We start from the raw sequence: 12,807 nt of genomic DNA, 5'->3' as shown, positions 1-12,807 counted from the left end.
GTGGGCAAGCTTTGAGAAAACTAGAGAGGTAGCTAATAATCTATTAATCTATTAATCTAATAATCTAATAATAATCTATTATTAGCTTGGAGCAGGCAAAGTCGTACTCCTTTGAAACAGGAAGTGTTTCTGCTACTGGTCTCCTGGCATACTGCCACAGGACGAGGCACGATTATCTGCCTTTTTCTGTTCTCATTCTCTCACTTGGCCTCCAAATCTTTCCTCCTTAATCTTGATACAAGCGTTCATGTGGTGGTGACTAACACAAGTTTTATATAGAACTCTAAAGGAAACAAGGATTGAATGAAGGGACCCCATAATTGGGGATCTGCTGCAAAACTCACAACAGCCCTCACATTGTCAGGCAAATGGTTTCAAACTTTGAGCCTCCTTGGAATATTTTCATGATTTTTGATATGTTTTGAGGGAGAGTAAGGGAACAGAGAAGCACAAGGCTTGCTGAGCAGGTAAGACCCAAGCTCATTCTAGGGCAAGAATAATATTCTTTTGAGGGGCAGTCTTGGGTTTCTTTCATAAAATTAATAATTCATTGTATTAGATAAACACCATTTCCCATGTAGATGTTTCCTCAGCACCCAAAATCAAATATGCCCCTAGATAAGGGACACTAAGCCAGAAAGTAAGTCACTATAGGTCTTATCATTAGAGAATGCTTATTTATGAAAAGGTAGGAATTATAGTGTATATACAAAGTCTTTCCTGAAAAAAAAGGCAGTTTGTAAGTCTATCCACTGTGTCTCAATAAAGTAGGCAATTGCATTCCTAAGACAGGAATTTAAGTTAATTCTTATATTAAATTTCTCTTTCTTAGATAAAAGAAAGTAAAAATCCTGGACACCTATTGATATGCACTGGGGACCTTTATCCTCAGCTTCAAGGAAGCTGCTTCACCTCTAGCTGGCATTGCCCCTCCTCCAAAGCTGCCCCTTCCATTTTATGCTATTTCTACTTCTCTCTCTGCAATTTCATCAGGCACAATATTATCAAATCTGCTCTCCTTCACATAAAGATGAAATCTAAATTCAACTTGCGTCTCTTTCTAAAGAGGGTTTTGAGAGTAGAGAAGTGGTTACTTTTGGCGATAGCCCTCCCAGAATCTTCTGTGCATTTTGCTTAGGGTCAATTAGGGCAGAATGCAACAGTGATCAATATTTTTGTTCCAATTGAGAGGAGGCAGTGTCAACACAGGAGCCAGGGCGAAGAAGAAGGTGTTTCTGAACAGCGCATGGCTTTGCATAGTTCCATGCAAACAGACATTTTGGTTCAGTGGATGAAACATACTTCTGGCACTCCCATTCCAGAGTTGACTTCTCATTTTGCCTTTAAATAATGAGATTTCACACTTCAAAGACGTGTTGATAATTCAGGCATCTGGCAAAACTGATCATTTCTAATTTAATTTGTGCATTATGCTGACTGAGACCCTACCTTTTGTCCCTGCACATCTGTCGTGATGTGGTCGGCTTCCCCATCCTCAATCTCCCCCATCTTCACGACACTGACTTCTATGGTGCCAACAACTTTGCCACCATCTGAAGTTCTGCAACCAAAAATAAATGAAACGGAAAGGTAAGAATCTTCTCTCTCCTTAAAATATGCCCAAACATGTTTGTTTCTGAAAACCACAAATATTGCTATTTACCTTCATTGGTCTTAATTAAACAAATCTGCATAAAAAACATCAAAACAAGTTAATAGTGTTGGTATTATTTTTAATTTAAAAAAAAGTTAACCACAAACTTAAGAGGTAAGTATATGGACTGTCAAAAGCTACCTCATGAAGGGGACACCTCCTCCCGGCTCTTAGGAGTAGACACAAATATCATGGATTGGTGTCCTGGTTGGCAACACCACATCCCCCACAACAGCAGAAACCATGGCTCCTCTATGCCAACTGCATGGAATGTTGTGCAAATCTGTTATAGAGATTACAGCTGAATAAAATAGAAGAGAGTATAAACATCCTCATATTCCTCTCTGATTGGACCACTGGCCACAAAATCTGATTCTGTGCCTTCTCTCTAACATAATTTTTCTTTTTTTTAAAAAAATTATTTTTAATGTTTATTTATTTTTGAGAAACAGAGACAGACACAGTGTGAGTGGGGGAGGGGCAGAGAGAGAGGGAGACACAGAATCCCAAGCAGGCTCTAGGCTCTGAGCTGTCAGCACAGAGCCAGACGTGGGGCTCGAACCCACAGACTGTGAGATCATGACCTGAGCGAAAGTCGGACACTGAACCGACTGAGCCACCCAGGAGCCCTTAATTTTTCTTTCTAAGAGACGAGGTAAAGGAGGTTCTCTTCCAGTAAACAGAAGAAATTTAAGGTACATGCAGAACAGAAATTAACGTTAGAGATAATTTAGTGCAACCTATAACTTAATCAAATAAAGAATCAGAGACTCAGAAAGATGAAAAGTCTTATCTAAGGTAACAAAATGGCGGGGTGCATGGGTGGCTCAGTCAGTTAAGTGCCAGACTTCAGCTCAGGTCATGATTTCACAGTTTGTGGGTTTGAGCCCCGTGTCCGCCTCTGTCCTGACAGCTCAGAGCCTGGAGCCTGATTGGGATTCTGTGTCTCCTTCTCTCTCTGCCCTTCTCCAGCTCATACTCTGTCTCTTTCTCTCTCAAAAATAAATAAACATTAAGGTAACAAAATGGCAAAATGAGAAATCCAGGTTTCTAGCTCCTTCAAGTCTGTTGGTCACTGAAAAACTTCTCTATTTAATGATGATGATAATTTTATTAAAGATTTTTGCCATCATTAATGTCTTCAATGAATTTTCTGATTAACGATAATTAAAGACAAAAATAAAATTAATAACCACCATCCTTTAAGGTTCTCTAATTTCTTTTCCTGGACAAGAAAAGACATAGAATAAATAGTGCCATCATACCATTGGAACAGGGTGACACATAATGATATTTTCCCCTTGAATCTTATTTTGAAAATAGGTAGCAAGCCACCTCCTAGGCATGCCATTTTGCTATAACTTCTTTCTAGGTCTAACTGACTAACAGAAATGCAATGCTTCATATTCTTCCATCATGTTTTTTTCTGAAATTTGTTTTTATCTTTAATTAGGATACAAATAGTGTATTTCTTTCAACCAATTCTTTCTAAGTGTCATGATATTATTACTAAAGAAGTCAGAAAAGAGGATTAGGAAAATTTTTATAAAGTAGTTTAGCAAAATGCTAATTAAAATAATGAATGTGTTAGGTGAAAATGAAACCCAATTATGTTACTAGATCATGGTAGGTATTTCTCAAAAAACAAATAATAAAGTATACCCTTTGAAGTATGTTTCTAAGAAAATTGAAAGAGTAAAATTCTGGTGACAAATGCATACCCAATGTCATAATGTAATAAAATAAAAATGTGTACATAAAGAAAAGTGTTTTACTTGTTAAGTGGTGTATTAAGATTTCTTAGTAACATATGAAATAAAATGCTTTTTGGTGACTTTAAAATCAGTGGAAATCATATTGACTCAATTATTTGAAATTTTAATACAGAAACTTTAAACATTCATCATAAAGAAGATACGTATATGGATGGCATTATAATCTATGATTTGTGAAAAACTGCATCAGCTCCAATTCTGGGATAGTTTTAAAAAATTCATTATACCATTTTCCCAGTTGAAAATGACATACTAACTTGTCATAAATCATGATGTGACTTAACTCTGCACAGTTATTCAGTACTGGTAGTTATTAATTAAAGAGTTTAATAAGAGCTTTCATTGGCACTACTCAGCTTTTTCTAGAGGTTTGCAGGTTCTTTTTCCCCCAAGTGGATCATCAATAACAATTACAGACATCTTTTTCTTCACATACTAGTTGTTTAGAAATGTTTTGCTTGAGCAAATTAAGCTAGCTGAATTTCTAGGAATGCAAAGCCTATGTGTTACTGTCTACATTTTTTCAATGCACTAAACCAAATAATGTGATAATTATTTGAAGCCGAGGGTAGATTTTTCACACCCCCACCCCTCACCGCAGGACTGAGTAATAAAACAATATATGCCATAGTTGTTAAAAGCGTGAAAGCAGGAGTTTTGAGCTACCTGCTAGCTGCATGACCTGGGCAAAGAACTTAACCTCATGACACTTTGTAAAATGGAGACTGAGAATTTTCTTGTAAGGATTAAATTGTGGCATGATTTATGTCAAGTGCTCAGCACAATGCCTTCTATGAGATGAATACTCTTTCCTGCCAGCCCTGCTCTTTGTCCTAGTAGTAGAGCAGTGGCAGGAATAGTCGTAGTAGTAACTGTAGTGGTAGTACCAGCAGCGGTGGTAAGAGTAGCCACAGCAGCAGCAGGAATAGACTGTGATATCGTTAATGTATCATATTTAATTCGATCCTATTCAGGAATGTTACTAAAATAGGCAGCTAAGACTATAGTAAGAGGTTACAGGATCCCATGGCACATGCATTTCAACAGTGATTGAGTGCTCACCAGAGATGCAAAGAATTAGAATTAACAGATGATATTATGAAGCTTACACTCTTAGTAGCTCAAACAACACAGGTTTATAACTAATTACAATGCGGCTGAACCTTTCAAAGTGCAAAAGTGAATGAATAAGCGATGTACTATGAGAGTAAGCTTCTGAACTATAGCTCTCTCTATTCCCTTTAAAACAATTATCTGGCTACTTTTTAAAGAATTTTAATGCCTTCAGGGTTTCCTACTTCATTTTATCTCCTATAGGCTTCCAAATAGTCCCAGATTAGAATCAAAGCAAGGAGCTTGCTCAATCTAGGGACTCTAGAATGATTCTAAAATCTTTTTTTTCCCCAAAACAATTTTGGATAGGGAGCTCTAACTACTCTAAAGCAAGTCTCTTCATCTGAGATTTGTGGACGACAAAGAATGGGGCATCCAAATTATAAACTAAAGAGCTGAATCCAAGACACCTAAAGTATGGTTCACCCTGTCGATGAACTAGAACATAAAATGTAGAAGGTGTTTTCTATTTATGCTGCAACAATTTAACACACACAGAGTATGGGTATTCAACACTTCTCTTCAATCAGGGGAGTCATGATTGAAATATCTATTTCATGTTTCCAAAGGCTACTTCAAAGGTGATTTCCTACACATTTAGAAAAAACATTCATTATTAAATGTTTAATTATGCTTTCAATTTATCACCCATCAGGTTCAGGGGGCTAGTAATAATAGCTTAACTATTATTTATCACCAAAATTCTACTGAATTTTATCTAGCGGAAATCACTGTATCTGCATAGAAGATATATAGAAGACATGTCTGGGGTAGGAACCAAGAAATCCAAGTGTTACTTGCAGTTCAACTGCTAACTAGCTATGTGACCAATGAGATATCACTTCAGCTCTCTGGATTTCAGTTTTCTTCGCTGCAAAACAAAGAGTTGGTCTCTAATAGCTATTCTCTAATACCAGCACTCAAGCCCAGTGCTCTGGTCACTCCTGTGATTGCATCATATGATTCTATCATAGGCACCATAGGCCATCACGGGCTGATACAGCCTTGGGGAAAATATCAGGTACATTCTAGCCTTCCCTCAGTTCTCACCTTCCCATCTTACCTTCCCCCAAAACAAACCAAAGAAGCCAAAGTCATGAGAAACCTGGCAAATACCTTAACGCTTGGAGTCGAATAAAAGGGCTAGTTTTTCTTATAATATCCAATGCATACATACATATTTTACTGCATTTACAGCACAGCATCTAGGCATTTTTACAAGGATACAAATTTGACTGAGCTAAGAAACAAAAGTGATCTTTACACACTTTCCTAGCAATTTATATGGCAATAAGCACAGGCTGCAGTAATAAATAACTATCTCAATCTACATGAACAACAACAACAAAAAACTGCCATTTCAGTCACTTGACAGGTCATTACCACTGTTTAATGCTGAAAGCTGTAAGAGAAGTAAAAGATGAATAGTTCATGGCCGATAAAGTATTTTGATCACAACATCAAAGTTCCTAGTTAAATTCAGCAAATATAGTAGTCCCTCTTATCCTTGGTTTCACTTTTCACAGCTTCGCCTTCTGAGGTTTTGGTTGCCCATCATCAACTGTGGTCCCGAAACAGATGTTCTTCTTTCTGACATATCATCAGAAAATCAACAGTAGCCTGGGTCACAATACCTCTGTCATTCACCTCACTTCATCTTATCATGTAGGCATTTTATCAACTCACATCATCACAAGAAGAAGGGTAAGATATTCTGTGAGACAGGGACCACATTCACGTAATGATTATTACAATATATTATTATAATTGTTCTGTTTTATTATTGTTCTTGTTAATCTTTTCCTGTGTCTAACTTATAAGTTAAACTTTTCCACAGGTAGGTATGTATAGGAAAAAACATAGTATATATAGGGTTTGGTACTATCCACATTTTCCATTGGGGGTCTTGGAATGTATCCTCTGCAAATAAGATTTGTGGGGGGGAGGCTTCTGTGCACTAATATTTAACCATGCCAACAAGATGGAAGGCAAACAAGATTTTCAGCAATACAAGTCTACATTCCTTTCTCACTCAGATTTTCAGCACGCAGAGTAGATTACTGGTTAAGGTTCTTTAAAATCTGCCTTTAAAATACCTCCCCTAATGCTTTCTAATGAAATATTCAATCACATGCAGAAACATACACTTTTAGAGGACTGAATGAAAGGGAGTATAAAACAGTCTTCTAACAAAAGAAAATTTAATGACTCTTCCTCTAGACTTCTTCACCACCTACTACACTATCCTTACTAGAGCAAAACGAAAAAGAAAAAGAGAAAAAAAGAAACTCTGGAAATGTTAAACAGCAGCATATAAATAACTCCTCTGTTTTGGAAATGCCACAGAGATGCAAACCAACAAATGACTCTGTAAACATCTAGGGAGAAACCATCATTAGCACTGCCAGTTTTTGTGAATATAAAGTAGCCCTGTGCTATGCACAGGATCTTCAGCTGTGAGACGTGCCTTGCATTTAAACTGTCTAGACATGGACCCGAGAAATACAAATTTCACCCAGACAAGAAAATAAACAAAGGTAAACAAATAGAGTTAGTGAGTGAGGGCATCCTGAAGATCTTTCTGGTGCATCCGGCAATGCTAGATTTACTCAGGGCTGAAAGAAGTGAGAGTTCTATTTAAGTATGTATAACTAAGCACACCTCTATTCTGGCTGAAATTCATAAATGTCAGAAGCCATAAAATACTTTCAAACTATTACTTAAATAAAACTTTCAGTAGTTCTTAACATTATAGCTTATATGCTCCAAGTTTTGGTCCCTGGTTTTCTCATTATAAAGCTCGACTTCAGAAATTCCATCCATAATTACAATTCAAGTATCCCGTGTCTGAGGATCTATCATAATTCTACATTCCCTACTCTAACTTCTTTCATCAGGGATAGAATTTCTTTAACCTGGTCTAGAACTCCAAATTCCTTTTGTCCTGATAGTTTACATTCTGTAAGCTTGAAACTAAACTGTTCCTCAAACTCCAACTCACACACGTCAAGAGCACATCATTTCCAAAGAAAAATATGCCATAGAATATTCCATCTCTACCTGTGTCTTGCCTCTACCTTCTAATAAGTCATTAAGCCCTGCTGACTAGTCCTCTAGAATGTCTCTTACACACGTCCCTTCACAACGGTAACATCCCAAGCAGTTTTTTCACCTCTGTTTCATTACGCTGGAAGAACCTACTTTCACCTTCCATGAGCCTTCTCTTGCATTCCATCCATGTCAAGTTTTCTTCTTTTTTTTGTTTTTTAAATTTTTTTTAATGTTTATTTTTGAGAGAGAGAGAGAGACAGAGACAGAGTGTGAGCAGGGGAGGGGCAGAGAGAGAGGGAGACACAGAATCCAAAGCAGGCTCCAGGCTCTGAGCTGTCAGCACAGAGCCCGATGTGGGGCTTGAACCCACGAGCTGTGAGATCATGACCTGAGCCAAAGTCGGCAACTCAACCAACTGAGCCACCCAGGCGTCCCAAGTTTTCTTCTTTTTTCATTTTATTTTTTTAAGTTTTTATTTATTTATTTTGAGAGAGAGAGAGAGCGAGAGCGAGAGAGAGCAAGCACAAGCATGAGTGGGATAAGGGCAGAGAGAGAGGAATAGAGAGAATCCCAAGCAGGCTTTGCACTATCAGCATGGAGCCCCATGTGGGACTTGAACTCACCAACTGTGAGATCATGACCTAGGTTGAAATTAAGAGTCAGACCCTTAACCAACTGAGCCACCCAGGCATTCCTGTCAGGCTTTCTTATTAAAGTACATATTATTCTCTTTCCTCTATTATTAAATGTCACCATATTATTTCTTTCCTCTATTAAAGGTCCTGAGACATTGTCTAATGCCTGCCCAGAGAGACTGCAGTATAGCCTGTCTTTAAAGGCCTTATATCAGTACTTGTCAAGGGTTTTGGGGAACTTGGTGTTTTTGGTTCAAACTTATCTATACCATCACACACCATTAAATAACAGAGTATGGTTTAGTGAGCAGTGCAGTGAACTTTGAGTAACAAAGTCCTTGGTTACTTTACAGTAAACAGCTATGTGACCATGAGCAAGCAACATAGCATCTATAAAGATGTCCCCAGCTATACAATATGAAGATAGTAAGCCATCCTACTTATCTCACAAGATTTATGTGACCAAAAACAAAAGATCTTAAGTGTAAGTACAAAACTGCTTTAATGTATGGCAGTGACTACTATATTGTACAGTCTGGGCCACAAAGCTTCAAGAGTACATCACAAATACATTTCTTCAATTTTCAGACTCATTGGCTCATAGCATCTTCTTTACTGCTAAAAATAGTACTATTCAAATATAAGTAATTATCCTAATAGAAATAAGTTAAAGCATATCATTCCCTCTTCATGACTTTATTAAAAAAATATATGATAAGTTATGTTTGGAAACTTGTTGATTCAATGTAAAGGTGAAGTATAAAATACATCTTTAAACTTAAGACATATCCTGTAAACAAGGTGAGAAAACAAGATCGGCATCTTGTAAATGAATTTGTCAGGATTCGTAGGCAACCAAACGTATATTAAAAATAATAGGATATCAAGAGCTGCCCACTGGTACATAATGAGTTGTAGGTAAGAGGGAGTAAGTACACTCTACCCTCCTGCATCCACCGAATGCAGCTATAAAACCTGGACAGATGGACAGAGTAGCTGTTTGAAGACTCAAAGTAAATAGCACCAGGAATATTGGGGTAGATCAGAATTTTAAATACCACTGAGCCAGCAGTGAGTTTACCATTTCCCCCTTTCTGGTAGCTCCTGATCTGGACTCAACAGAGCCCTAAGCCTAGAGGTGGTCAATGGTGCAAACAGAGAGAACTCCAGGAGAAGGCCTCAAATTCTGGCACAAGGAATATAAAATGGGTTTCCCAACACTCAGAAGAATGGTTTTCATTTTTATTTTTTCCACTTTCTCACATCCCAGCCCCCAAGTAATCCAGTGGGGGCAGCAGTAAAAGTGACAGCAAAGAGGAATTGCAGGAGGCTGAATACTATGAAGGAAGGAAAGTCTCCTCTCTGATTGCAATTGACATCATAAGGGTGTAGGGTGAATCCCTTTACTTTTTATCTCTCTCTGTTCTTCTGCTTCTTGGTCCCTGAAGAGGGTGCAGTTGCATAGCAGAAATAAAAATAAATAAATAAATAAAACCCCAGCTTTCTGGCTGGAGGATCAAACGGGAAGCCACAGGAAACAGGAACGTGCCAGGGATAGTGTGAAGAGGAAGGAGGCCAGGAAAGGGACTTCTTAATATTGTTCATAAATACCTGGCCTCACCTCAAGCTGTGCACGTGTGAATCTAAATAGAATATCAGAGACTTTGAGAAATAATTTATGGACTCGACTACCCCCCAGGTCTCAGACTGTCAACTGAGTGACAAAGATGAAGGACAGGTCTTAATTGTACAACAAAAGCTTTGAAAATGTGAGTGATATTGAAACTACTATATGAGGTTTCACAGGACGTAAGTTCAGCTCACAAACATCTAGCAATGAACAAATGGAAACTGACATAAAAAAAATTATCATTTATGGTAGATACAAACAAAATGCCTAAGTGCAAAGATGTATAAGATTTATATACTGAAAATTACAAATGCGGATGGAAGAAATTAAAGAAGTTCTAAATTAATGGCAAGACAGATAGTGTTCATGTATTCAGACTCAACTTTATAGAGATGCCAGTTCTCCCCAAATTGATCTATACATTTAATAAAATACTAATCAAAATCCCAACAAGATATTTTGTAGATAATGATAAGCTAATTCAAGAAGTTATAAGTCAGGGCAAATAAATAGAACAGCCAGAGTAATTTTAAGAAAGAAGAACAAAAATGGAGGATTTGCATTTACTGATTTTAAGACTTATTGTAAATATACAGTAATAAAAACTATGTGGTGTTGGTGAAAGGGAAAATATATTTATAAATGAAACAATACAGAGGCAACATGATCAATTATTTTTTGACAAAGGTATGGTCAATTAAATAAAAAAGACTAGTCCTTTCAACAAATGGTATTGAAATAATTAGACATCCATCTGGGAAAAAAAATGAACCTTTGTCTTGACTTCACAACTGAAACAAAAGTTAGAATGCTTCACAGACCTGAATGTCTAAAACGTTTTATATAGATATAGATATAGATATAGATATAGATATAGATATAGATATAGATATAGATATAAGAAAAAAATCTTCATGAATTGGGTTTAGTCAAGTGTTCTTAAATATGACAAAAGCAAAATCTAAAAAGGAAAAAAATCAGTAATTTGAACCTCATCAAAATTGAAAACTTTTGCTCTGTGAAAGATATTGTTATGTGAATGAAAAGACAAGCATTTGACTAGAAGAAAATAATTGCATATTATGTATCTAACAAAGAATTTGCTTCCAAAGCCCATAAAGAGTCCTCAAAACTCAACAGCAAAAAAAGGAACAACCTAATTAATAAATGGGCAAAGTTGAACCAACATGTTTCAAAAGAGGATATTCAGATATCAAATAAGCCATGGAAAATCATTCGGTGTCATTGGTAAACAGGGAAGTGAAAATTAAAAGCATAATGGGATGTCACTATATGCCTTAGGATGGCTGATGAGGATGCAGAACCACTGAAACTCTCATACGCTGCTGGTGGGAAAAAAAAGCATCTTGGGTGTTTATACAACTCAATATACACTTACCATATGACCCAGAAATTCCAATCATATTTACCCTAGAGAAATGAAAATTTAGGGTCACAGAAAAACCTACACATGAATATTTTACAAGGCCCTCTCATAATCATTCCAAATTAGAAACAACCAAAATATCCTTTAATGTGAATGGTTACACAAACTATCTTACAACCATATAGTGGAATCCCGCTTAGTAATTAAAAACCAAAACCAAAACCAAAACCAAAACTGTTGATACACATAGCTTGGATGAATTTCAAAGGCATTGGACTGGGTGAATGAAGCCAGTCTAAAAAAGATACATACTCTATGATTCAATTTATATGTCCTGGAAATGAAAAAGCTATGGTAATAGAGAACATACATTGTGGTCAGAGGGGTTAGGGTGGGTGGAGGTGTGAATTAACAGGGAAGTAGGAGAGAGATTCACCGTGGTGAAAACAGTTCTGTTTCTTGACTGTGGTGGTGTTTACAAGAATCCACACATGTGTTAATAGATAGAACCATATAACAATAAAAAGTCAATTTTACTGTATGTTAATTTATAAAATACAATAAATTAGAAAGGACACAGCCATTTTCTCTGATAATAAATTAACAGCAAATAAAAACAGCCATTCAGTCTGGGAATAGAGAATCCAAATCATTAAAAGGTTATCCTATTCTATGTGAACCAAATCTTCCAATTTCTGGCAATACTGACTTGAAACAGCAAAGTCAAAGTGTCAATTTATCCCATGCTCTATACTTTCAAGATATATGCTGACATAGAAATGTCATATGTGAGAGAAAAAATCCACATGAACCATGGGGAACATTTCATCAGACTAGAGAGGAAGGTGTTCATGCAGGAAGTTCAGTGAGTTTCCCAAACCAATGATTCCCATTCATGGGATGAACCTACCAACTAAAATTACTCACATTTAGACCTACAAAAGAGAAACTATTGCTAAGGCTTTTTGTTGTGTCAACTTATTTTATTACATTTATTTGTTTGAATTTTTATTTTGAGTAAGAGAAAGAAAGAAGATTGAGAGGAAAAGAGCACCTCCTAAGCAGAGATCATTAGAAGAGAAAGGAAATATCAGGGAGAAAGTAACCATATGAGGTCATGCATAGATTGCTTCAGACATTATTTGAAAGCAAAGATTATACATACATACATTTTTAAGACCATTTTTTTCTTACTCAAAACGGACATGCTCCTGGAACAGAAACTCTTCACAAGAATGGTTTGCAAATGTCACTAAACCAATCAAAATATTCTAAGACATTCTGAAAACATTCCAAAAATAGTAGGCATGGGGAATTAAAGGAGGCAATTATTAAATAATTAGCAATAAATACTAGTGATGGGTCAGTACTTAATACTCAAATTTTGAATTATGTATATTTTTATCTGTGTTGTGCTTTGTAGTTTATGACAGTTCCTTAATGGTAGGAAACAGTGCTAAGAGATTTTTTTTTAAAGCTAGAATTAAAAAAGTTATACAGTATATGGTCAAAGTTTTACAGTGTATAAACATAATTTTAGACTATAATGTTTTTCAAACCTA

The 12,807-nt window shown here is 36.4% G+C and overlaps 1 protein-coding gene across 9 annotated transcripts in view; it reads right to left on the bottom strand.

Moving 5' to 3' along the window:
- Positions 1–12,807, bottom strand: part of INPP4B (inositol polyphosphate-4-phosphatase type II B) — a 753,803-nt gene that overhangs the window by 214,424 nt on the left and 526,572 nt on the right. For all 9 annotated transcript variants that reach the window (XM_042983845.1, XM_007091777.3, XM_042983843.1 and 6 more), the window contains one exon: positions 1,450–1,561. In XM_042983845.1, the coding sequence (XP_042839779.1) occupies positions 1,450–1,561 (112 nt within the window). The remainder of the gene's footprint in view (positions 1–1,449; positions 1,562–12,807) is intronic.

The sequence above is a fragment of the Panthera tigris genome, chromosome B1 (genome assembly GCF_018350195.1).
Source record: "Panthera tigris isolate Pti1 chromosome B1, P.tigris_Pti1_mat1.1, whole genome shotgun sequence".
In the NCBI taxonomy this organism is placed as follows: Eukaryota; Metazoa; Chordata; class Mammalia; order Carnivora; family Felidae; genus Panthera; species Panthera tigris.
This window is presented reverse-complemented; position numbering and strand designations above follow the sequence as displayed.